General features: G+C 45.1%; 2 protein-coding genes across 3 annotated transcripts; both read left to right on the forward strand.

Annotated features, from left to right (window-relative positions):
* On the forward strand, positions 1,821–5,174 carry LOC8061992 (transmembrane protein 258). Its single transcript, XM_002437133.2, has 4 exons — positions 1,821–2,020; positions 2,135–2,235; positions 4,672–4,750; positions 4,887–5,174. Exons 1-4 carry the CDS (start codon positions 1,841–1,843, stop codon positions 4,932–4,934), a joined length of 408 nt encoding a protein of 135 aa, XP_002437178.2. The 5' UTR covers positions 1,821–1,840; the 3' UTR covers positions 4,935–5,174.
* LOC110431018 (cysteine-rich receptor-like protein kinase 25) lies at positions 9,589–22,462 on the forward strand. Of its 2 annotated transcripts, XM_021449507.1 has the most exons (14): positions 9,589–9,774; positions 9,861–9,927; positions 10,497–10,779; positions 10,873–11,134; positions 11,269–11,506; positions 11,622–11,778; positions 11,893–12,311; positions 14,818–14,899; positions 20,456–20,518; positions 20,647–20,804; positions 21,046–21,121; positions 21,221–21,280; positions 21,678–21,785; positions 21,920–22,462. In XM_021449507.1, the coding sequence occupies exons 3-14, from the start codon at positions 10,621–10,623 to the stop codon at positions 22,097–22,099; spliced, it is 1,962 nt and encodes a 653-aa protein (XP_021305182.1). In that variant the 5' UTR covers positions 9,589–9,774; positions 9,861–9,927; positions 10,497–10,620; the 3' UTR covers positions 22,100–22,462. The 2 variants fall into 2 exon arrangements, with proteins under 2 accessions (XP_021305182.1, XP_021305181.1); XM_021449506.1 differs by lacking the exon at positions 9,861–9,927 and having other exon boundaries at positions 9,589–9,816.

Genomic DNA, 26,084 nt, shown 5'->3' on the forward strand with positions numbered 1-26,084 from the left:
CTCGTTAATTCTGACTAAACCGTGCAATTAGTTTTTATTTTCATCTATATTTAATACTTTATGCATACGTCTAAAGATTCGATGTGACGGAGAATCTGAAAAATTTTGTAAAATTTTTGAGGAACTAAACAAGGCCCATGTTAGTATCGATTGGTTGGCGACAAGTAAGTAGATATAAAAATGATTACACAGTAAATATTGCTATTTCTAGGAGAAAATTTTGTGGACAACAAGTAAGTAAATATAAAAATATGCGCAAGCTGATAATGTTGACAACTGAATATAATTAGACCAGGATCTAAGTAGCTGACACTTGTGTTTGTCGAAAGTAGCAGAACACATGAATATGTAAGTGTAGAGCACAATTTAAAAAAAAAGAGTGAAATCAGAGCAGGAGAAATATATGTTGGATACCTGAAGTTGCTTGGCATAGTGGAGTAGGTTCTTGGTGATGTCACTTTGCCAAGCTATGTGCCCTTGCTTGCTATGCTTGGAGATGACTGCAGAGTGGCAGCCCCTCAACATCACATCGAAAAGCTAGTTCTACATTACCATGCTGCTGTGCGTGCAGCTGTAGAACACAATGTTCCACGTGAAGAATGTCTGCTGCTGCTTTCATCAAACAACTTCTGAGCATAAGCACGTCATTGATCTTAGCGTTGATGATTAGATGTCATGCCCTTCCCCCATAGCATTGCTGGCCAGACACCAATGCGAGCACATCTTTGCATCTTGGCCGGCCAGGGATGGAGATACAAACTTTTTGAGTCAGCACTCGAGCACGCGGGCCGGCGATATGGGAGCACGCACGGTGGACGCGCAGCCGCAGCCGGCCACGGAAGCGCGCGGATCCGGCGGCCTCCGCGGGCAGAAAGGGGTCAGGCTGGGCATATTTTAACCGTAAACCGAGAACCGAACCGAACCGAGCCAAAACCAAACCGAAAAGTCGGTTTTTCGGTTTTTCGGTTCGGCTTCGGTTTCTATTTTTCTGATCTTCGGTCCTCGGCTTCGGCTTCGGTTCCCATGTCCAACCAAACCAAACACCGAATGCAACCGAAGTCTGTACGTGCTCCACTCGCCAGACCGCTCCAAATCCCAGCCCAGGCTCCTAACGTCACTCTATAGCAAAAGCCCACGGCCCAGTTAACTGGTTAAGGCACTCCCGAACAGCTCCCATCTCCCACCGGCCCACGCTTGCACTCAAATATCCCAAAACCTAATATGTGTGCTCGCTGCTCGATTGATGGCGGCGCGAGCTCAACCGTGCCACGCGACGGGTGGAGCAGGGCCACGCGCAGTGACGACGGCAAGCTCCTCGTGTGTGCGCGCAGCGGCAAGGCGCGAGTAGAGTGGGGCTGCTACTACAGCGGCGCAAACAGCAACAACGGCGAGCGGGAGCGGCGTGCACGGGCGACGACGGCGCGCGCGGGCGGCGGCAGCGAGCGAGCGGAGCAGCGCGCGAGGGGCGGCGGAGGCGAGCGGGGAGCAAGGTCTTCAGCGGCGAGCGGAGCAATGCTGAGCAAGGAGCGGCGGCGGCACGACGAGGGGCTTCGGCCTCCGGCGGCTTCAGTTCGGTTAGTACGGTTTAAAATCGAAAACCGATATAAAAAGCCGAAACCGATTTCGTCGGTTTCTCATTCTATTCTTGCAAACCGAAGTTTTTGCAAACCGAATCAACCGAACCGAAATGTCGATTTTAACCGATTGCCCAGGCCGAGAAAGCGGCGTCGCCAGTCCATGGCGCTTCGGCGAGGCTCCCGGTGTGCTGCCCCCGGCCATGGCCTCCACATGGGCCGGTCGTTGGGCTTTACCATGAAAGGAACAAAGCCTGTCGGAAACCATGGGCCGGCCCATCACTCGGATCCAAAGCCCACTTAAACCCCTGCGAGTTGCGACTGATGGGTCCATCTGGCTCCGGTCGTCACAAGTCAGTCTCGCGGCGGCGGCGACAAGGGGACGAGACGACGAGGCAGGCAGAGCGGGCGGCGACTACAGCGGCAGCAGCAGATCTCGCGGGATGGTGAGCCCTCCTCGACCGCCCTCTCCTGCGTAGTAGATCCAGGGCTCTGCTTGGGAGCCCGCTGTGCTGTGCTGTGCTGTGCTGACCCGGGGGGTTCGTCGTGTCGTATCGCAGGCGGCGAAGGCGATCTCGAGCCCCGTGCCGGTGGAGTGGTACCCGACGCTGGCCGTCCTCATGGTGTCCGTAGGCCTCATGTTCACCGCCTCATTCTTCATGTGAGTCCCCCTCTTCGTCCGCTGCCCCGTATACTTTGCGATTTGGCGGATCAGTCATTCACTTGTCTGGTGCCCTGATCTGATGTGTTTAGCTGGTTAAGTTTTATTGGTAGGATGTAGAATTGACCTGTCCGCTCGTTCTAATTGGAGATCTCATCTGTTGCAATATTTGTTTGTTTGCTTGATCTGTAAGTGGTAGCATCCCTGTCCCTGTTCTATGCCGCTAGGGGAAACTCCATTCACTTTGCGATTTTGAAGTTGCAGCAGCAACCAGTAGAATGTGATGCCAATTGAGTCCTTGCTATCATGTAGGTCATTTTGGAGCATGTTAGCATTGAACTATGTTGCAGGGGGATTTCCTTTTTGACCTGTTAGTTTTTTATACTGAGAAGATTGTAAGTTGTTTGCTGAAATAGAACATGCACCATATAGCTTTATAACTTGAATTAACTATTTACTGGAGAAAAACACACGTATCTTGCCTGACTAGGCATACACAAACTGCTGCCTGGTTTGCTGGTTTCATGGACCTTGATTAACCTCAGTGTCCGTGGTGCTGACACTGACCAACTGTTCAACAAGCTTTTTGTGAATGCAACTGACTATTTGTTTCTTCCTATTTGTCTGTGAATTCGTTGCCTAACCAAATAATCATTTCCAGTCTAACAGTTGTAACAAATTTATAAAGATAATGTCTAGCACTTTCAGTTACAAGAAGACTCTCCTAGTATATTATTCCATACTTGTTTAAACTCCCAAATTTAATCTTATTGTTGCTTTCAGTTACATGAAGACTCTCCTTGTATATTGTTGTACTTGTTTAAAATCCCAAATTTAAACTTATGGTTGTTTTCTTTGGTCAAATATATGCTGGCATACACTTATGGTTGTTTTCTTTGGTCAAATATATGCTGGCATACCCATCCTGTGTTGTGCACTTCTGCTTGGATTTTGGTCTTGATTTCAATCTCAATTACAAAAATGTAATTCGTGTGTCGAACATTACAATTCTGTTGCAACATATTTTCGTCAATTTGTCTGCTAAGTGCCTACAATTTTGAGCCTTGAAGTCCTGGCCAAGATTGCAGTAACCAAGTAGCAAGTTGCAGTTGCAGGTTCTTTTGTTCAATTTGCGCTTGTTATGGTGGTTGTATGCATGTGGCAATGGAAGGGTGGAAGCAGATGGCAGCAGTTAAATGGGATAGTGATCAAAGTTCAGCTAGGCGCTAGGCGGAATCTAGGCGCTGACCCTCCGCGTAGCGCCTAGTCGGGAGTAATCGCGCCTAGGCCTTCCTAGGCGTTTTGCTAGGCGGTGACTAATACATGTATAAATACTTAAAAGAAAAGAAAAAACAGATAAGTAGTAGTAATGGAAGGGAGAAAGAATAGAAGACCTATTTAACGGCCCACTTTAGCCCAACTCTTTCATCCCGCGTCGCCCCCGTGACCCCCCGTCTCCCCGCAAGCTGTGACTCGCGACGCGACTCTGCCCGCCGCCGCCCGCTCCCGCTGCTCCCTCTCTCTGTGCAGTGCGCACGCCGTCGCCCGCGCTGCTCCTCCCCGCTGGCGACTGCTCCTCGCGGCCGCGCCCGCTGCGCTCGGTCTGCGCACGTCCGAAGCTCCGCCGGATGCTCTCCACCCCCACCGGCGCCGCCGCCGCCGCCTAGGTTCCGCCTACCCCCATAGGCGAGGCGGGGAGCCTCCGATTCGCGACTAGTCGCACCTAGTCGCGCCTAGGCAAGCGCCTAGCGGAACTTTGATAGTGATACATTGTTGCTACGAGGAGGACATGTGAATGGAATAGCTTCTTCCTCCATCTCCCAGATTACATCAGGCCTATATATAGAGCGGGCCCAGTATATTTGCTCTTCATTCAAGCTACTAACAACCTAGTCTTCCATATAATTTGATCTCCTAACTTCCAAACTAATCCAATCCTCAAACTACTTCAAAGATAACTCATGACGGTGATCATGCTGCTTCTCTGGCTTTCTTGTGACGCCTTTGTTGAGTGCAGCACTATATGCCACCAAATGAAATAACCAGGAGCAGGTTATAGGAATTGACAATTCACTGCTGGCATTAAACTTGACATCTGTTTTATGTGGAAATTGTTTGCCAATAACTGAATGCAGAACAAAGCCAAATGCTTCACATTTCAGACATTAGGCCTTGTTTGGTTCCCCTTGCTAAATTTTAGCCAGCTAAAATTATTTTAGCTACTCTTGGGTGACTAGTGGGACTAAACTATTTTAGCTCCTTTTTAGTTAATGTGTTTGGAAGTTTAGCTACTAAAGTGACTAAAATTTAGTTGGCTAAAATTTAGCAAAGGGAACTAAACAGGGCCTTAGAGTTGTTGTAGACCTGAAATCAAAGAGTTTTAATGAGGAGAGCAAAGCAGGCACAAATCGGTGCTAATTATTTTGTCTGTTTCAGTTATGAAGCAACTTCATCCAGGCGGAGCCGTAGCCTGGCAAAGGAGATCGCAACAGCAGCAGTTGCTTCTGTTTTTCTGGTATAATCCTTATTAAGAACTTCTTTGGTTCTACAATTCTGCAGGGCATTGGTCTCTATTCCATAGGCTTTTGGTTGTTTTACAATTTCAGTAAGGTGATCGATTCATGCCTAAGTTATCTCTGATTGTTTCACAGGGCTTTGGGTCTCTGTTCGTGCTCCTTGCAAGTGGTGTTTATGTCTGACGACTGGCTATGGATCATGTGCTTGTGTTCTGCAGCTCTAGTTGTAGCCTTGTAGGATTGCAAGATCCTCAAAGTTTGTGTTGTCCTAAAAAATATGGAGCCTTTGAACTTATTCTAGACCCATGTATGAGAGCAACCGAACAATGCTCAGACTTTTTTTCCCCAGGTCACAATTATATCGTCAATCTAAATCCCTTTCTCCCTGAATTGCTGCTTATATTTAATATTACCGTCATTGTATTTTTGCTGTTTTATGCCTTGCATTTTGACTGAATAATTATCCAGATAGGACATGTGCTCTGAACAGACGATGTTATGACACGATGCCTTCACCCAAAGAATAGTCCAATCAGTGCCAAACACTGTGCCCTCCCAGTCCAAGGTGGCCAGTTACGAATATTCTCCATCCTCTGTTCTTTATCAGACGTGGCAATGCAATATGGAACTGCTGTTTCTAGATCTTCCGTGGACGTCCTGGAGAGGGCGGCAGCGGGAGTGCAGCAGCAGCCGTGGCCCGTGGGCCACATGGCGAGCAGGGCCCGTGGGATACTGCTTATTTGACCCAAAACCGGACAAACCATCTTCCTAAACTTTTCAAATCATACATTTTACCTCCCTGGAGCGGTTTCGAAGACGGTTTGCTACAGCGATCATACATTTTACCTCTCTGGAGCAGTTTCGAAGACGGTTTGCTACAGCAAATAGTGGTTTTGCTACAGTGTGGTTTTGTCCTTTTCTTTTTTCATTTATTTGGCTGAATCTTTGAAAAATCATAGTAAATCATAGAGAAATAATAAAATAGAAAAATTAATTTTCTTAGACTCCACGTGAGTATATATGTACACAGTGAAAATATAATATATGTATGTTTTACCGACAAAATAATAATAGAAGATGCAACTATGAATTATTTCAATTAATTATAGAAAAGCATAGATCTAAAGCTACAACAAAAAATATACTAAAGCATACTATATTATATATTTATTGTGTAGATATTCTAATATGGAGTCTAACAAAATTATATTTTATATTTTATGATTTTTCTGTAATTACTATGTTTTTTCAAATATTTAGCCAAAATAAATAAAAAAGAAAAATCTTTATAGCAAAAACTTTGTACTAAAGCATACCATATTATATATTCATTGTGTAGATCTACTTATGTGGAGTCCAAAAAAATTAGATTTTCTATTTTATGATTTTTCTGTGATTTACTATGATTTTTTAAAGATTGAGCCGAAATAATTAAAAAAACAAAACTACCGTCACTTTAGCAAAACCACTATTCACTGTAGCAAAACCGCCTTCGAAACCACTCCAGGGAGGTAAAATGCACGGTTTGAAAAGTTAAGAAGGTGGTTTGTCCGGTTTTGAAGTTAAGGGAGGAAAAACAGACTTTTGTGAAAGTTGGGGGGGGGGGAAAGTAGACTTTTTTCTATTTCTATTGCGCAGAGTGAAGCTAAAAATAGTACTCCCTCCAACCCAAATTGTAAGTCATTCCAAGAATCTTAGAGGGTGAAAGCATCTCAAGTTTGACCAAAATTGTAGAAAAAATTACAAAAATTTATGGCATCAAATAGATATACTATGAAAATATACAAGAGAAAATTTTTAAGCCTAGTTAGTTCATAGTTAGACAATAATTATCAAATACAAATAAAAATGCTACATAAACTTCAACTTTTTCTTTACTTTTTAGGTCCTTCATTAGCTCACAATGCACAGAGGAGTTGGAGCAACCCTCTACTAAACAAGCCTAAACATATGGCTCTGCGTCCAAAGTATTATATTTTCCTATGAATCCATGATAGCCACGAAGTATTATATTTTCCAATGAATTCATGATGCAGCTGTAGATTGGACAAGGAAAGTATAAGGGGTTGTTTTGGAAAACAGGGAGTCATGCTTTGTTTTGCTTTGAGCCCAGTGAAACACAGACTTTATTCGACATAGTTCTGGCGCCTCCTCTATGAACAACTCTAGCTTTAGCTCCTTTGAAGAAGTAGCTTCTCTTAAGGAGCTAAAGCCCTTCTGAAAAATGTCAGGCATAACGATTTCTATTCTCCTAGAGTTGATGAAAGATATGAAATGTCCAAAGTGCCTCTACTTATTATTTGACTAAGTGATAGGTCGCGATGGCAGACTAGAGGGAGTGATCAATCCTTTCTAAATTGCACTAGCTAACTAAAACAAATGCAAAATTAAACTACTCAGTCTAGCCAACACTACACCCCCTCTATCTAAGTTCTCAAACATATTATAAAGATCCTAATTAAGCAACTAAGGTGGTGGACTAGGTAGAGCTCACCTAAACAATTCTAGCTGGCAAGGTCACACAATCCTATACAACTAGTACTCGGACAACGAGAGAGCTCCTGAGTAAAGCGCATAGGAGTGGAGTCTAATCACACTAGTACTTCTTAACTAGCAAGGCTACGCAAGCTAAACTAGAGAGGTCAACAACTACTTAGCTACAAAAAGTAATAAGCAAAACAACTAATTTGCTAGACAAGCAAATTAGCGACATAAGAGTAACAACACGAGCATGATATATGAACAAGTAAATATGAGCTTGTGTATGGAGATTACAAACCAACGAAAAGATGATGACAAGTTGACACGACGATTCTTATCCTGAGGTTTGGTGGTTTGCCAACCACTTACTCCCCTTGAGGCAAGCCTAAGGGTGTCGCCAATCTAGTGGTGACTCAGCGATCACACTCTCCCACGTGGAGTACTCACCACGAGCTCCAGCTTTCAGTCTGACCGATCCAATTAGCGCTCTTCACACCTCGCTCTACAAGAGTTGCTCTTCATGTCTTTCCTAGAGCAAGCAAAGCCTTCTTTGGAGCCACACACAAATTCACGCGGGTTTCACAACAAAGACCACAACCACCGAGCTATCCAGGAGGTGGCAACCTCCTAGAGTAACAAGCACCATCGGCTTGTAACTTTATCACACCTTGCAATCTGCCAATGTAACACATTAGAATCACTCACTTGCAATCAAATGCAAACACTACTTGCACAAACTGAGTTAGAGGGCTCCGAAGCATGCCCAAATAAAGTCATAAAGACCTCAAGGTGCTCATCAGTAGCTAGCCAACACTCCAAAATATAGAGCCCAACTCGAGAGAGTTGCTAGAACCCTTTATTGGACTTTTTGTGTAATCATCAGACTAGATTCAGGGACCATTGGACCATCGCATCAGGGTCCAATGCCCTGTAATCGTGCCATGTGGCACTAGCCATTTGAAGGTGACCGTTGGAGCACAACAGCTACTTCGTGCAGCTTAGAACATAGTTGGTCCGATCGTCGTTGGACCACTGCACCACCATAGTACGAATGCACTCAAGAGAGCTTCTCGAGAGCTCCTAGAGCCGTCAGACCGAGACGACGAACCATTGTGGGACCATCCCCTAAGGTCTGACGGTATGTCGTGCATGCTCCTAGCTTGCCATATGCCCCTCACCCTAGGAATAGTGACTGCGGTTGGTCCGGCGCCAGGAAATGCCAAGGTTCGACGCTGCTTGAGCATGGGCGCTGCTCTTTAATAGCCACCAAAAGCTGTCGGACCAGCACCACAAAGGTCCAACGCTTAGCCTCACGGTCTAACGACCCTAGAAGCTCTCTTCTCTCTCACTTGTTCAACCCTTTTGCAACCAAGGCAATCCAAAAGTGTTCCACCACCTTTGCATGTGAAGGTTTTTACTTCTTCTCACCATACCACTGGATCCTATCATCGCATGCAAAGATAGACGCTCAAGTGGCGCTAAATGACTGATATGCAAACAAGTTTGCCCCTTCTAATAGTACGGCCATCTACGCTAAATTCGGTCATGCAGTTTTCCTTTACTTTGCGTACTTCATTTCATCTCCTCCAATATTAATGCCACACAAGCACCAATCTGCATGAGGCCTCTTGATCATCATCACAAATCAACACTTCTCATTAATAATATGATCCACTTCATATCATCATATGGTTTATTGGTTCATCAATCGCAACTTTGCTTGTTCTTCACTTTTGTCTTGGTCCATCAACGCCTTGTTCAAGCTTCTTTGCCAAGTGTAGTGTGTCGCTTCAAAGCCTCCGATTTGCCCTTTACATTTGCAACCGGTCCATCGTAGCTAATCTATATCTTGGTCTTCTCTACCTAGGCACATGACTCTATGTCATGCTTCATATACAATAAGTTCTTTCATCATAAATAGTTGAGCTTTGCAACAAATCCAAGCCACTCCATTACGCCGATCTGGTGGGGATTGCGCTGATTTGAAGCTTGCAAGTGCATGGGAAGAGGAAGGGAGATGGGAAGCTGCGATGGGGAAAGCGATATGAATGGTGGGACCGGGAATAAAAGGTACTGGCCGCTCGCGTTGGGCCTTGTTTATTTAAAAATTTTGTAAAATTTTTCAGATTCTCCGTCACATCGAATCTTTAGACGTATGTATGGAGTATTAAATATAGATAAAAACAAAAACTAATTGCACAGTTTGGTCGGAATTGACGAGACGAATCTTTTGAGTCTAGTTAGTCCATAATTAAATAATATTTGTAAAATACAAACCAAAATGCTATTATTTATATTTTGCAAAAATTTTTGGAAGTAAACAAGGCCTTGATATGGAGTCAAGAGCAGCCCGTCCACTCGTGTTGCGAGACCGGTGACCTCATACAGTCATAGGCTTCCTCATCTACGCGGAGACCTTTGGTCGTGCCCTCATGCTCATAGTGCTCGCCCCTATCATTGCCTCATTGCTCATTTGGTCTACTCAGCGCAGGGAGCTTTTTTCCTTGATTTCCTTTTACGGCGGCTTGTCCATCTTTTCCAGGTGCAGCCATCTCTCCAACTCCAAGCCTTAGGTTTTGTCCAGGTTAGTCTTTTAAACATTGCTATCTGACTATCCGAGTGTTTTAGCATCTTGAATAAAGGTACTGTACTGGCCGTGCTTGAAAAATTGCTATCCGAGGCGTCTTGAATAAAGGTACTTGCTGTGCTTGAAAAATGATTTTGGACCTTCAAGCGGTACTTCATGTCTGTGACTGTCCATGCTTTGAAGTATGTACACTCTTCAGATCCAAAAATTAGTCGGCTCGTACTCTAAAGAGAGTAAGATTTAGTTGGCTCTGATTGTATAGGCCTGCTAGTTTCTTTCAGCACCGTTCTTTTCTTTCTAGATCAAAGCACCAAATTATTCAATGCGTACAAACACATTTCAGATTCATGCCAAATTTAGTGCAGCAGAGTACCGCACTTCAAAATTTCCCCTTAATTAGGTGTCCATTTAATTACCAGATGACGGATTTGTTTTCTCAGCGATACTTGAGAGGTGTCTACTTGGAGCTTAGTACATATACAACTGAAGTCGCGTAGCTTCATGTTGGGGTATTTGTACACACAAAAGATGGTAGTGATTTTATAGAGGAGATGCAATTCCTAGCCTTTATACTCTTCGTGTAACTATTTATCGGGACGAGTGCAATAGACCTAACAATTTGTCTTTGTGTACGATCGAGTATTTTGACACAACTTATTTCGTACTCTATTATACAGATTCTTGGATTGGTTACAGAAGTTTCATGACTTACTGAAGGCATCCCTGCACACTGGGGAAGACAAACAGATGTTTGTTATCATGTGAAACTGCTTTTGCAGTCAGGATTTTGCTTAAAAAGAAATGGACATTGAGTTTAGCAGCTGTGATATGCTGGAGAGCATGTTACAATATGGAAGTTCAGGACCACGCAATCTATCCCTAGAGTATTTGAGAAACATCACAAACAACTTCTCTGATGAGCGGCTACTTGGTGAAGGTGGTTTTGGCACCGTATATAAGGTGAGATTAAATCACATATTTAGAACCTGTCAAATATATGTCACCAAGATTATTCAGAAACTCATGCCTCTCTTAATACGAGAGTTTAAACAGGGAGTACTACCAAATGGTGAATCGATGGCTGTGAAGAAACTTAATTCGTCAATGCCTGGAGTCAAGGATAAACAATTTGAGAATGAAGCATACCATCTTATGAGGCTTAAACACCCAAATATAGTGCTACTTGTAGGCTGGTGTTCTGAAACAGAGGATATATATGTTGAATACAATGGAAAATACATTTGTGCTGAGAAGTCAGAAAGGTTGCTTTGCTTGGAGTACATGCCTAAAGGAAACCTTCGTGGGTATCTTTCAGGTATAACAATAACAATTCAATTAAATATGGGCGTATCTTGTTCATTCTACTACTTGAGACTCTAGTCTATGTGGTTTCAGTATGCCCAGTTATCAATCATATAACACCTTCAGAATGCTTTCTTACAATTGCAGATGAATCTTCTGGACTTACTTGGGAGACACGGTACAAAATAATCGAGGGTATTTGTTATGGTTTACATTATCTCCATGAAGAAAGGCAACTTAATGCCCCCATTATTCACATGGATCTGAAACCTGCAAACATATTGCTCGACAACAATATGGTGCCTAAAATTGCGGATTTTGGCATGTCGAGACTCTTCAGTGAGGAGAAAACTTGGACTTGCACAATAAGTCGTGATGGAACATTGTGAGTCAAATGGCTTTTGATACTTGATAGATCGTTGTTTTGGAGATTGCTAAAATGAATTTTCTTTACAGTTGTCTTAAGGCTTCAAAGTTAACGCACCCATGTTGCAATGCAGGGGTTACATGGCACCAGAATACATTAACAGGGGTTTGATCTCAACAAAGTCAGACATATTCAGTTTGGGTGTAATAATCATAGAGATAGTGACGGGACAGAGGGACTATCCAGATGAGAGTGAGACCGGAATATCTTCCCAAGAATTTACTGAGCTTGTAAGAAAATTAATTTCAGCTTCCAAGGCAGAAACAATTTCTTTAGAGAGATGAGATGATGCTACTTTTTTCCCCCCTTTGTAGTAATTCTATATTTTTTTTGTGATTTTGCAGGTACTAAAGAATTGGAGAGATAGGCTACAAAAATCACTGAGATATACATCACTAGAAATAGATTACCAGCAAATAAAAAGATGCATTGAGATAGGTCTGGACTGCTTGAAACTTGATCGGTGGAGAAGACCAACAATAAGCCAAGTTATCAAGATGCTTCACGGAACAGAATGCGTAGATTTCAGCGGCAGAAAAGAGGTTATGTCACTGACAAACGAGGATTCATGTTCTATACTTCACCAAGATATCAGGCTGGGGCAGTCGTCCGACAACTGCACTGACACTTCAAGCACGACCACGGAATTCATGTTCTATACCTCACCAAATGGGAGATCGAGCAGGAAGAAGATCCGGTCATGGACCCGTGGGGCGCTCCTTGGTAGTGGCTCGTTTGGTATGGTCTATGAGGCCATCACTGAGTAAGTGCTCTAAAGACAAAAATTCAGTTGCTCTTCTGTGCTGTTGACTTGTTTCGAGTCATCAACTTAACATGCTACGCCTGTCCATAGGTTAACAAAGGTACAGCTAGAAGCCTCGGTTAAGCTCATTCTGATTTCACTTCCACTATTAGGTCAAAATTGGGTATGCCTACCAACCAAACAACATTTTTTTTCCTAATACCGGTCATGTTTTGGCTTGGCCACCATCCAAACATGTTTTATTTCTCCCTCCATATCGGATTTAGAAGTCGTTTTGGACAAAGTTTGGGTCAAACATTGGGAATATAAATGATCAATACCTTTTAAATTGTTGAGTTTGCAAATGTGAAAATTATATGAATAGATTTGTCTTAAAAATACTTTCACAAAAGTATACATATATCATTTTTTTCTAGATACTTTTATAAAAATAAGAGGTCAAAGTTGTGTTTTGGAGACCATGTCGCTGTCCTAAACGACTTCTAAATCCGATACGGAGGGAGTATGACCAAACTTTTGTCATGCCCTTATTTGGTTATGACCAAATTTTGGCTTGGCCAAGTAGATCATACATCCAAACACACCCTTACAGAACCAATTCTGTAGTTAATCAGAGCCTACATGCTGGCTCCATTTATGTATTTAAGATGATACAGGCACTAGGGCTGAGTTTTAACCTGTCATCAACCTGATTGCAGATTGCCTTCCAGGGCGAAAAGCTGAGTTGTTGAACCAGGCTGGTCGAAAAACTCTAGTGCAATTTGTTCTCAGTTCTGGTGATCTATCTAGCAATGGCAGTCTATCTCCAACCATGTGCCGTTAAAGAAATTGATAAAATTCGTAGATTTCTTTAGAGATGAAGAAAATAAATTAATGGTGATCATTGCCTAGTGCCTAGGGTTAATACTTGTCACCCAATCAAAATTGTGGGCCTTGGCCTTTTTTATCTGCAAGCGGTCGCCGGGGGGGTGGGGAAGGGGGGTTGTAACTTGTAGGGTATGCGCTGGTTCCAGTTAAAGAAAACAGAACCTGACCAACATTGCTCCTCTTTCCCGGTTCAAGTTCATTCCTGTGTCAGTTTTTTCTTCTCTATGGCAGCCTGTATTGAGGTTGGCCATGGCGCCCAATCTGCCCATACTCTTTTCTGGATGGATATTTGGATTCATGGACATAAAATTGAGACCCTTGCCCCACGTCTCTTTGCTTTGGTGCCCAACAGAAGAGCGAATAAGCGTACAGTATTGGAGGTCCTTTCTGATAACACTTGGATTGGTGACCTGCATGGTGCACTTCTGTTGGGGTTCTTGCAGAATTAAGAAATCTTTGGGACATTCTTTCTTAAGTTATTTTGTAGCCAGAGTCAAAAGATATGCACATATGGCAGCTTACTGCTTCCGTGATGACACTGCAAAGTCAGCATATGAAGGTTTCTTTGAAGGAGCCATTTTATTCGGTCCATGGAAGCATATTTGTAGAACGTGGGCTCCTAACAGTGCTATTTTTTCATGTGGTTGGCCGTGCACAGTAAGTGTTGGATTGCAGGTTGTCTTGTTTGGTTGAGTATATACTATATAGCATCACCAGAAATATTTGTTATGTGACCAGGAAGAGAAAACCATCAATCGCCTACTGGTTTCTTGTGTCTTCTCTAGGCAATTCTGGTATGAACTCCTACAGAAATTTGGACTGCAGAACCTTGCTCCCAGTCGGCTGAGTCATCCTTTGAAGTTGTGGCGCTGATCTATTAGATTGTTGTTGGTCAAGATAGGCATGGTGTCAATCCATTAATTATTCTTGGAGCCTGGTCGCTTTGGACTCATCGGAATCTTTGTCTTTGATGGTGCTTCGCCTAACCTGCAAGGTATCCTAGCTTCAGTCTTCGAGGAAGCAAAGCTATGGGGTTTACCAGGTGCCATGGGCTTCACCTTGTTGATTGATTGGATACTGGGTTTGCCTAATTGTTTAGCCCCTTGGTTGTTCATCCCTTGTTTGTGTTTTTCCCCTAAGAGGCTAAGAGTGTGAGTGTGTGTGGGCTTGTTGTGGCCATGTGTCTGGGTGTGTTGAGGTGGTTGTTTGTTTCTTTGTTATTTGGGGTTTCTCTTACCCCTTTTTCTTCTTAATATAAAAGATATGTGGCTCTTCTGCATGTTCGAGAAATAAAGTAAGACCTAATACTCCCTCCGCCCGGAAAATAATGCAGTTCTATCACATTATCAAGTTAAAGTATCAAGTTTGGCCAATTTTATATAAAAGTATAACATGGATTTTATTAAATTTAGAACTCAGGTTAGTCTTTTTTCCCCTCCGGTTTGTGTTTTTGGTCATACTAACTTGGATATTCAGTTTCAAGAACAATATACCCAAATTTGTTGCCCTGGATGAAGCCATACAAACATCTGTTCTTTACTTTTTCTGCCATGTGCAATATGGATGATTGCTTTCACTATTTAGTCTGCTCTAGTATTTTCCTATCACCTTACTTTCTGTTTCTGCATTATATTTTCAGTGAGGGTGTCTTCTTTGCTGTCAAAGAAGTAAGCTTATTTGAAGGGATCCACGCGAAGCTATGTATCTTTCAGCTTGAGCAGGTTTGTTTCATTATATTGTTGTCTTGATAATTGTGAGCTGTAATCTATTATTGTAAGTTTCCCAGGTTATGTCTGTGGGCTTCTACTACTGTCTTCTAAGGCTTGACCCCTTTGGCCTGTGTGTTGTTTGTTAGTTAATCCTAATTGCTATGTATCTTACTTTATGCATTAGTAGTTGCATTGCCTTGGCATCCAAGTTAGGAGCAGGCATCTTTACCTTTTGCTTTAGCATATTCTGGAGTTAGTGGCTGACCACATTGCTATATAAGTGGCAGACCCCCTCCCTCTGAAGTGTGAGTCTGTAATCCTCTTTGCAATTCAATCCAAGCGGCCAAGGGCCAAGCTTCCCTCTGGGCTTTCCCAGATCTAAATCTTTAATGATTTGGGCAACAATTGGTATCTACAGCCTTAGGGTTACCCAGAGAGCCATGTCCACCGAGAGTGCTCGCGCTCGGGCAGCCGCCGCCGCAGCAGCAGCAGCCACAGCATCCATGGTGGAGCAGCGGGTCGCTGGAGCGCTTGGCGCAGAAGGAGACGACCGCAGGATGCGTCTTGCTGCCGCAAAGGCAGCAGCGGCGGCCACAGCCGCCACGGCCCAGCAGGAAGCAGCAGCGGTTGCCGCCGCGGCTGCTCTGCGCCGTGCGATGGAGCAGGAGGACGCGGTCTCCGCGGGATCACGGTCACGCAGCCCCGAGCGCCGCCGCCAGTCGCCGTCCCCTGAGCGGCGTCGTGGTCATCGCGGGCGTTTGCCGGCACCGCAGATGGTCTACCGCGACTCCGGAGCCGGGGCGCCGTGGCCGATGCTCACCAAGAGCAACTACCACGAGTGGAGCCTCCTGATGAAGGTAAAGCTCGAAGCTCGACACCTTTGGAATGCAGTTCACCTCGGCGGCGTCAGATATGAGGATGATCACCGGGTGTCCCGCTCGACGTCGCGGCCTCCATCGCCAACAAGAGGACGGCGAAGCTGGCGTGGGACGCCATCGCGCTGCGCAGAGTCGGTGGTGATCGCGTGCGCCGCGCGATGCTGCAGCGCCTACGGGAGGAGTGGGAAGGCCTCGCCTTTCAGCCCGACGAACATGTCGAGGACTTCGCTGTGCGCCTCAGCAGCTTGATGGAGCAGATGGCGCTGAACGGCGACAACGACCTCAACGAAGAGCGCGTCATCGAGAACCTCCTCCGATGCATGCCGAAGAGGTGCAAGCAGATCGTGAACTCGATAGAGACCCTGCTCGACTTCGACGCGCTCACCATCAAGGACGTCACTGGCCAGCTCAAGTCGGTCCAGGACCGCGAGCTGGCGGACGACTCCGAATCCGTCAACACCGGTGGCAAGCTTCTGTACACCGCTGAACAGTGGCGGGCCTTCGACAAGAAGAAGGAGGAAGCGGCCGGGCCGTCCAAGGATAGACGCCGGCGTCCCCGTGGAGGCAAGAAGAACAAGCCGTGCGGCGATCGTGACGGTGGGGGAGCCGGTGGCGGAGGGGCGCAGGCGGACAAGGCTGGAGGTGCGGACGGCGAGCGCAAGGCGAATCGCGACGACCTCTGCCTCAACTACCATCAAGCAGGCCACTGGGCCCGGGATTGCCCCCATCCCCGACGCAATCGGTAGCGCGGTGGTGCCGCCAACGTCGCCCAGATGGATGAGGACGTCGCCGCCTTCGTCGCGCACGGGTTCCTGGAGCTTGACGGGGAAGGGAGTTGCAGCAAGGCTAAAGCTTCAACCTTCTGCGCCAAGACTGCCTGCCTCGACCTCAAAGAACCCCGAGCGCGCGCCTACCTCGACACCGGCAATGGAGAAAAGCTGGACGGGTGGTACTTGGACAGTGGTGCAACACACCATGTGACTGGGCGCCGCGAGCTCTTCACCGACCTAGACACACCGGCTAGAGGATCGGTGAGGTTCGACGACGAGCCAAAGGTGGAGATCCACGGCGTCGGGTCCATCATCTTCGAGGCGAAGAACGGGGAGCACCGGGTGCTCCACGACGTCTACTTCATTCCGGCGCTCAGGAACTCAATCATGAGCCTCGGCCAACTGGACGAGGGAGGCTCAAAGGTGGAAATTGAGCATGGTGTTCTGAGGATTTGGGACCGACACCGGCGGCTACTCGTCAAGGTGCGACGTGGAGCCAACCGTCTCTACATCCTACACCTAAACCAGGCCAAGCCGCTCCGCCTCACCACACGCAAGGATGATCAGGCATGGCGCTGGCATGAGCGCTACGGCCACCTCCACTTTGACGCGCTCCGACAGTTGTCCAAGAACGATATGGTGCGTGGATTGCCGACGATCACCCATGTCGCGCAACTTTGCAACACGTGCGTCCTCGCCAAGCATCGCCGAGCCCCGTTCCCAGCGGAAGCTGAGTACCGCGCGCAGGAGCCGCTAAAGCTTGTCCACGGCGATCTCTACGGCCTGATCTCATCGGCAACTCCGAGCGGCAGGCGCTACTTCCTGCTGCTCGTCGACGACGCCACACGGTACATGTGGGTGGCATTGCTGACCACCAAGGACGCCGCCGTGAACGCCATCAAGCATCTTCAGGCTGTAGCAGAGAAGGGAAGCGGGCGCAATCTCCAGGTGCTGCGCACCGATAATGGGCGCGAGTTCACTGCCTAGGAGTTTGCTGTCTGTTGCGCCGACAAAGGAATCGAGCGCCACTACACCGCCCCCTACTCGCCACAGCAGAACGGAGTCGTGGAGCGGCGGAATCAGACGGTGGTGGTGGCCATGGCTCGTGCGTTGCTGAAACAGAGGAGCCTCCCGGCTCGGTATTGGGGGGAGGCAGTGGTGACTGCTGTCTATCTCCTAAACCGAGCGCCTACCAAGACCTTGCAGGGCAAGACGCCTTACGAGGCATGGCACGGCAAGATGCCAGCGGTGGGCTATCTGCGCACATTCGGGTGTGTGGCTTACACCAAGGACCTACCCCAGCTGAAGAAGCTGGATGATCGGAGTCGCCCCGACATCTTCATCGGATACGCAGACGTTGCCAAGGCGTACCGCATGCTCGACCCGGCGACACAGCGAGTGTGCGTGTCGCGGGACGTCATCTTCAACGAGAGCCGCGGCTGGGATTGGGTGAAGACTGGAGAGGGCGCTGCTCCAGTGAGCACGGAGTTCGTCATCGAGTACTCGGTGATCGGCAAGGAGGAAGGAGCACGGGGCGAGTCTTCAACAATCTCCTCTGCCCCGACCACTCTGACCACCGCCCTAGCTACTCCAACCCCGCCTGGACCATCCTCGACCACTCCGATCACTTCGGCCACTCTGACCACTCCGACCACTTCGGCAACTCTGACCACACCGTCAAGCTCACTAGCTCCGGGGGAGTATGGGAGCGATGCTGGAGCAGCCACGACACCATCTCCGACCACTACTACGCCCGCCGTTCAGTCCCAAATCGAGCTCGCGACGCCACTAGAGGACGACGAGGATCGCTTGGACGCCTTCTACGACGACGAGCCCCTCCGGTACCGCAAGGTCACCAACATCCTAGGAGATGTGTCTCCTCTAGACTTGGCAACGCGTCTCTTCGCCCAGCTCCACCTTACGCATGCCGGCGAGCCCATTAACCATGCGGAGGCACGAGGTGATCCAGCATGGGAGGCTGCCATGAAGCAAGAGATCGAGTCCGTGGAGAACAAGACCTGGGAGCTCGTCGACCTGCCTGCTGGCCACCACCCGATCACCCTAAAATGGGTCTTCAAGCTGAAGAAGGACGAGAAGGGCTCGGTGATCAAGCATAAGGCTCGACTGGTGGCGCGGGGTTTCGTCCAGCAGGAGGGCGTCGACTACGACGATGCGTTTGCCCCCGTGGCGCGCATGGAGTCGGTGCGTGTCCTTGCGCTAGCGGCTGAGGAGGGGTGGTCAGTGCACCACATGGACGTGAAGTCTGCCTTCCTGAACGACGACCTCAAGGAGGAGGTATACGTGCGCCAGCCACCGGGCTTCGCCGTCGCCGAAGAAGAAGGCAAGGTGTACCGCCCGCGCAAGGCCCTCTACGGCTTACGACAGGCACCGCGCGCCTGGAACGCGAAGCTGGACGCCACCCTGAAGGCAATGGGCTCCACCCAGAGCGCGCACGAGGCGGCCGTGTACCAGCGGGACAGCGGACGCTCTGTCCTGCTTGTCGGCGTGTATGTCGACGACCTCATCATCACCGGCGCTGAAGAGGAAGAAGTCAAGAGCTTCAAGGCGCAGATGAAGGAAAGATTCGACATGAGCGACCTCGGCCTGCTCTGCTTCTACCTCGGCGTCGAGGTGCGTCAGGATGCCAGTGGCATCACCCTCCGCCAGATTCACTATGCCAAGCGGATCCTCGAGGTCGGCGAGATGACTGGCTGCAATCCGGCGCACACGCCCATGGAGGAGAAACTCCGCCTGAGCAGGGAGAGCAAGGCTGAGGAGGTGGATTCCACGCACTACCGGCGGATTGTCGGTAGCCTACGGTACCTCGTGCACACCCGGCCGGACCTGGCGTTCACGGTCGGGTACGAGAGCGGATTCAAGGAGCGGCCCACGATGGAGCACCTGCAGGCCGTCACGCGCATTCTTCGCTACGTGGGCGGGACCCTGGACTATGGTCTTCACTACAAGAGGGCTCCTAGCACGGCGCGCTTTATCGGCTATTGCGACAACGACCTCGCCGGTGACGTTGACACAAGCAAAAAGCACCAGCGGGAGAATGTTCTTCCTAGGTGAGTGCTTGGTCAGCTGGCAGTCGATCAAGCAGAAGGTTGTGGCCTTGTCGAGCTACCAGGCAGAGTACATTGCCACTGCCTCTGCTGCAACTCAAGCACTATGGTTGTCCAGACTACTCGGGGAGCTGCTGGGCAAAGAAGTCGATGTGGTGGAGCTGAAGGTGGATAACAAGTCTGCTTTGGCCCTGGCCAAGAATCCAGTCTTCCATGACAGAAGCAAGCACATAAGGATCAAATATCACTTCATCAGAGACTGCCTGGAAGATGGAAGCATCACGGCCAGCCACATCCCTACCACTGATCAGCTTTGTAGACATACTCACCAAGTCTCTGGGCAAGGCCAAGTTTCAGGAGATGAGGAGGAGGATTGGTCTGGAGCAGATCAACCAGCATTAGGCTTAGGGGGAGAATGTTAGATAAGCCTAATTGCTATGTATCTTACTTTATGCATTAGTAGTTGCATTGCCTTGGCATCCAAGTTAGGAGCAGGCATCTTTACCTTTTGCTTTAGCATATTCTGGAGTTGGTGGCTGACCACATTGCTATATAAGTGGCAGACCCCCTCCCTCTGAAGTGTGAGTCTATAATCCTCTTTGCAATTCAATCCAAGCGGCCAAGGGCCAAGCTGCCCTCTGGGCTTTCCCAGATCTAAATCTTTGATGAATTGGGCGACACTGTTATTGTTAGAGTACGTAAGGGACCTATTGCACCAGCCCAGGCCCAATAGGCCCCTTACGTACTCTAACAGTTATCCTTAAGGGGGCTGTGCTACCAAACTATGACCGATTCCCTCAAAAGAGCATAACTTTTACAAAATCTGACTTCCTGTAGCATGTTTAATCTTTCCAGGAAATTGAACTTCTGAGCCAGTTTGAGCATGAGAATATAGTTCAGTACTATGGAACAGACAAAGTAAGTAACTTCAGTTTAGCACGTTGTTGATATAATATATGTTTTGTGCACAGAAATTCATTGTTTTCTTTGTACCCTCTCTATGCATGCTTAGGCTATGGCCATCCAATTGTGTGGTTGTATTGCAGGAAGATTCGAAACTATATGTCTTCCTTGAACTAATGACCCAAGGATCCCTTGCATCTTTGTCTCAGAAGTATCACCTGCAAGACAATCATGTCTCTACATATACAAGACAGATCCTTAACGGATTGACTTACCTCCATGAAAGGAACATTGTTCATAGGTGATGAAATTAGTTGAAGTTCTTGTACATATAGATGGTGTCATTCAGTGTAACAGATGAGATTACTGAATAACAAGGTATAGGGTGGGCAATTATGTACCCATTAGTTTAAATGAAAGCCCTTCAAACCTATGCCCCAAAACTGTTTTCTACATTGATTTGAAAAGTAATGCAGAATTATATCAATATACTATGATTTATGTATATGTTCTGAACTATAGCTTCAAATCTGATCTGGCAGAGACATTAAATGCGCAAATATTTTGGTACATGCTAATGGATCTGTGAAACTTGCAGATTTTGGATTAGCTAAGGAGGTCTGCTCTCAGTCTGCAAAATCCTCATAATTTCTTTTTTTCTTTTAATCCGTTACCACTTTTATCTGATACAATATTGTTTTATGAACTCCCTTTCAGCTTTCCAAATTCAGTGCGGCAAAATCATGCAAAGGAACTGTTTATTGGATGGCACCTGAGGTAACCACCATAAACTCTAACTTGAGATTAGAGTGTGCATGCATTTGCTTGTTCATCTTATGTTTTTCTTCAATAATTCGTCTAGAATAATCATCTTGAAGTAATAGGCATAAAGTACTGAAATATTACTTGGGAATAGTACTCATCGCCACTACCTCAGTGGTGTCGTTAAGATCTATCAGACATGTAGTTCGGTCCAATGAAGTTGGTTATGAGTATAGTATCTGGGTTAATATTTGAGTGTAGCTAAGTGATGATTCATTGATTTTCATTTGGTATTGTTTGATTTAAAGTTAAGGTGCTAGCGAACGATCATTGTTATTGGATAACATCATATACGATTTGCGCTACACTATATGATCATTCTAGATAGAAGCTCTAAAATCTAAATGTTCAGGTTGTCAATCCAAAGAAGACATATGGACCTGCAGCTGACATATGGAGCCTTGGCTGCACCGTCCTAGAGATGTTGACACGCCAAGTTCCCTATCCTGACATGGAATGGGTGAGGGAGCATTTAGGACTAACTTCTTGAAATCTGAATTGCTTTTCAAATTATATTAATGCGCCTATGAGTACACGATTTTCTCAATTCTCGATAAATGCTGGCACCTGCTCTTGGTGATATTTGTTATGCAGACACAAGCTCTATTCAGGATCGGCAAGGGGGAAGCACCATCAATTCCAAGTGCTCTTTCAAAGGATGCCCGTGATTTTATAAGCCAGTGTGTAAAATCCAATCCAGAAGACAGACCCTCAGCATCCGAACTGCTGAAGCATCCATTCCTCATTAACAGGTCAATGAGATCACCCATATGAGGACACGCTCTCGAATTTATCTACACGTGGCATCAGTTAATGAGCGCAGTGGCAGAATGGCATGTTGTTAACCCTTGCACTCCCTCTGGGAGTACCTTTTGTTCCACGCACACGCTACAATTTACATATCGCTAGAAAATGAAGCGCGCTTTGTGACGCCTTACGTGGCAAATTCATCTCCAATTTCTTAGAGCACCACAGGGATCACCCATAGAACCAAGCACAAACATTGCAGGCTTGCAGCCAAATAGGACTCATGCATCTATCTTTTGTTGTGTACGGATGAAACATACTGTTATCCTTTTCAGACAATTTTCGGTAATAGATTTCAGATGTACAAATAAATTTGTTGGATGACTGACAGATTGCGCAGATAAGCTCCCTTGTCTGAAAAGTCATGGCTCGCTGATTTATTATGAGAGAAAAATAATGTTGAATGACTGATAGATTGCGCAGATAAGCTCAAGCGAACATGCTTAAGCCATGATTCTTTATGTAGAAGTCACTAAAGTACCTTGCTATAGCAAGTACATCAACAAGGATTACTAAAAATGAACTTCTACATACAATAAATCTGTCGTATCTTTTTAGCGAAGGAATAATATATTTCTCTCATACAAATCAGCATCAGTTAAATTTTCGCGAGCCGAACAGGGACACCTTCAAACTAGAAGTACATTCATGAGTTTCTTTTTGTAGTGTTGAGAAGTCTTGTCGATGATTTTACTGGTCACACACCTCAAGTGCTAGGTCTTATGTGCCACGCAATCTGGCGATTGCTGGCCAAACTTATGAAACCCGGCCTAGCCAGGTTTGAACAGAAACACCATGAAACAGTTATGAACACCTCTTTGAAAACCAGTCGAGGAGGCGCCCTTAAGATTAACCTAGGGTTAGCAAAGTCATTAGATCATCCACAAATCTCATCAAGAGAAGGGCAAAACATAAAGATATGTGGGTTGAAAAAACTAGGGTTTAGAGAATAAAAAAGTAAGTGTTTCTCATCGAGAGAAGATATGTGTTTCTTCCACGTGAGGATGGTAGTGAGCAACTCATAAAGCTCATGCTCATGCTGGGTCTTCTTGACCACTATTCTCGTCTCTACTAGATGATCTTTTTCTTTATAGGGAAAAGATTGGAGAGCCCTCGCAAACTTTCCCGTGGCTCACCATAAGTTCGGGAGCTTGCCAGATGATGCCTAGGCATCTAAGAAGACTTCCTTCCAAGAGTAACAACAACTTCACAATTGGACAAAGCTTGATAAGTGCTCATGGTTTGGCTTGCTCTCAATCCATACCTCTAAATCTCTCAACCAATACTAGTGTCACACTTTTTAATCACTCTCGCAAAGAGAGAGTAAGGGAGAGCTCTCACAAGGTTGGAAATGTTTCTAAGATGATCCAGCAGTCTGCCACAAGGTTGTGGGATGGGTATATATACCCAGCTCTAAAAAAACTAATTGTTAGAGCCCTAGCTTAAAACTAGCTATTGGTGCGAAACTTCTGCACCTGCGCGTGGAACTTCTATGATGAAGTTCAACAAAAATCCATGGAACTTTCACAGATGTCTTGAATAACACATACCATCTCATGAACAATGTCATAAGTTTTAGCTCCGAATTTCTATTTTGATGATGTCAAACTTTCTAGAAAGCTTGTTTAGAGAGCTATCCATCCAACTGAGAAAATGCTCCAAGAGCAACAAGTGTAGGTGTTGTACCATGTGTTTTTCGTGTTAGCAGTTGAGCTCACTTAGTTTAAGCAGTTGAAACTATGTCTAATTATTCATGTTGCATCCTCCTTGATAGTAACACCTATACTCAAGATCAAAAGTATATAACTAACTCCCACTATAGTCTTTATTGTCTTTATATGTCATTTCTTCTCAATATCTCTTCATAGAGGCATTCACAATGTAGAAATACTATAGTTTTTATGGACATTAATTGGATTGCCTCCTAATGAGTTTGCTGATGTGGCAAGGCGAGAGGGTAACAAAGAAGAAATTATTTCTTAGTAGGAAATGATGTATTCGCATAAATCGAGACCATAGAAACCACTTGTTACCACATTGAGATAGACAATAAAGTATATATAGATGAAAAAGTTTAGTTTTATAATTGATCAATTTATCATAATTAGATAGAGACTATAAAGTATTATTATTATTATTATTATTATTATTATTATTATTATTATTATTATTATTATTATTATTATTATTATTATTATTATTATTATTATTATTATTATTATTATTATTATTATTATTATTATTATTATTATTATTATTATTATTATTATTATTATTATTATTATTATTATTTTGTGTGTGTGTGTGTGGAATGATCAGAGACAATTTGAAAAAAGAAATATCTCCACTGGTCTTTGCATCCGGGTGTGAATGAAGCACCACTGCACCAGGATGCTTTCTGATATTTTGTAACGAAAGGGACGAAGCCTCACGACATGTTATGATAAAAAGCTTATTTTTGCAGGCTTCAAAAGCGAATGCTCTGGTCCAACAAACTCTCGTGGCTTCTTGGCAGAGCAATGTGAAAATATTGACAAACAACTTGAATGTTTTGAAAGCAAATTATGTATTAGCCTATTCACTTGAGCTTATTCTGCAGAATTTGTCAGTCATTCAACCGTGTTTTTCTCTTACAACAAATCAGTAAACAGTAATTTTAGCTATGACTTTTCAGCAAACAGTATGAGTTCATACTTATTTCTCTCAGGAATATATTGACATGTCTTCTACTGTTTTCTTTTGAAAGAAACCGACCTTCTGTTGATAATAATTTTTTCAGGTTCCTTCTTTTTAATCAGCAAGGTGTTCACTCAAGTCTTTTTCTTTTTCAAAAAAAAAGTCTTCATTTTTTAATGTCCAGTTGCTTAATTGGTAATATTCCACTCTTTTTGCTCCTTTTCCATTTATATTTTATTTTACACCTTTTTTCTAAAAAAACATTTTTCACCAAAATAACTCATTAGGTTCTTCTAAGATAGTTCATATCTTGTAGTCCGCTTCTCCGACGTGAGTGTTGTTCATTTAGAAATGGAGAAGATGTAAAAGCTGGATTGGCAGAGTTGGAACAATGGTGCATTTCTGGAACAGAAGAGGTAAGTCTCTTCACTTAAGCTTATCTGCCGAATCTGCCCATTTAACAGTGTTTTTCTCTGACAATAAATCAACGAACTTTTAGCCATAATTTTTTAGATAAACGAACAGACACTTTATCGTTTTCCCAGGGTAGATAATTAATTTGTATGCTTATAGTATGTGATACATAAACCATATAAGGCTGGCTGTTGGATTCCTTGTAGGTGTTCTGTACTAACCGGTCGTTTTATGTACTACTTCCTGAGAGGAAATTGAATATTTAAATAATTGCATTTAGGTTATTCAACAGAAGCCAAAGAAGACATTGCAAGAAATCACCAACGGTTTGTGCCCTGTAAGTAATTTTTCAGCCCAATGAAAGTTACTCATCATTATCTAAGCCTTGTTGGCTTGTTGCTCATTCTTTTATAACATTCAGGCTCTTAGCATACGGCAGCATATATCGAATCAGCACAATGTATTGGGATGATAAATATAGTACCCACACTGTTTCGTCAGAGGTAATGATGTTATACTTAATTTAATTGCTAGTCCGTTCAAGTTTCATATTTACTGCGTGAAACAGTGTTCCTATCCATCTAAAGTCACACTCCTGATGAGGTTGGAAAAAATTGTAGTACCTCTCAAATATGAGATCGAGTACTGACGTCCGTGGACTCAGCAGATGCAGCCAGCGGTGCTTTCTTGTTGGATGATGATTCAAGATTACTCCCTACTCCATGTTTAGTAACAACAAGGTTTATTTTTATTCGAGTAGAGTATTATCTAATGCGGGCCATGGCACTTATAATTACAGCATCCCTTTTACGGTGGATGACTTATCAATGTCAGAGACAGAATTCGACGTAACTGAAGTCCA

This window comes from Sorghum bicolor, chromosome 10, assembly GCF_000003195.3.
Source record: "Sorghum bicolor cultivar BTx623 chromosome 10, Sorghum_bicolor_NCBIv3, whole genome shotgun sequence".
NCBI classification, from domain to species: Eukaryota; Viridiplantae; Streptophyta; class Magnoliopsida; order Poales; family Poaceae; genus Sorghum; species Sorghum bicolor.

What these genes read in the sequence shown, in the direction of transcription:
- LOC8061992 (XM_002437133.2), top strand. Translation starts at nt 1,841, where the DNA reads ATGGGCCGGCCCATCACTCGGATCCAAAGCCCACTTAAACCCCTGCGA. An exon ending in TTCACCGCCTCATTCTTCAT is followed by an intron (nt 2,236 to 4,671) that starts GTGAGTCCCCCT and finishes TGTCTGTTTCAG; the next exon opens with TTATGAAGCAACTTCATCCA. An exon ending in CAGTTGCTTCTGTTTTTCTG is followed by an intron (nt 4,751 to 4,886) that starts GTATAATCCTTA and finishes ATTGTTTCACAG; the next exon opens with GGCTTTGGGTCTCTGTTCGT.
- LOC110431018 (XM_021449506.1), top strand. Translation starts at nt 10,621, where the DNA reads ATGGACATTGAGTTTAGCAGCTGTGATATGCTGGAGAGCATGTTACAA. An exon ending in GTTTTGGCACCGTATATAAG is followed by an intron (nt 10,780 to 10,872) that starts GTGAGATTAAAT and finishes GAGTTTAAACAG; the next exon opens with GGAGTACTACCAAATGGTGA. An exon ending in CCTTCGTGGGTATCTTTCAG is followed by an intron (nt 11,135 to 11,268) that starts GTATAACAATAA and finishes TTACAATTGCAG; the next exon opens with ATGAATCTTCTGGACTTACT.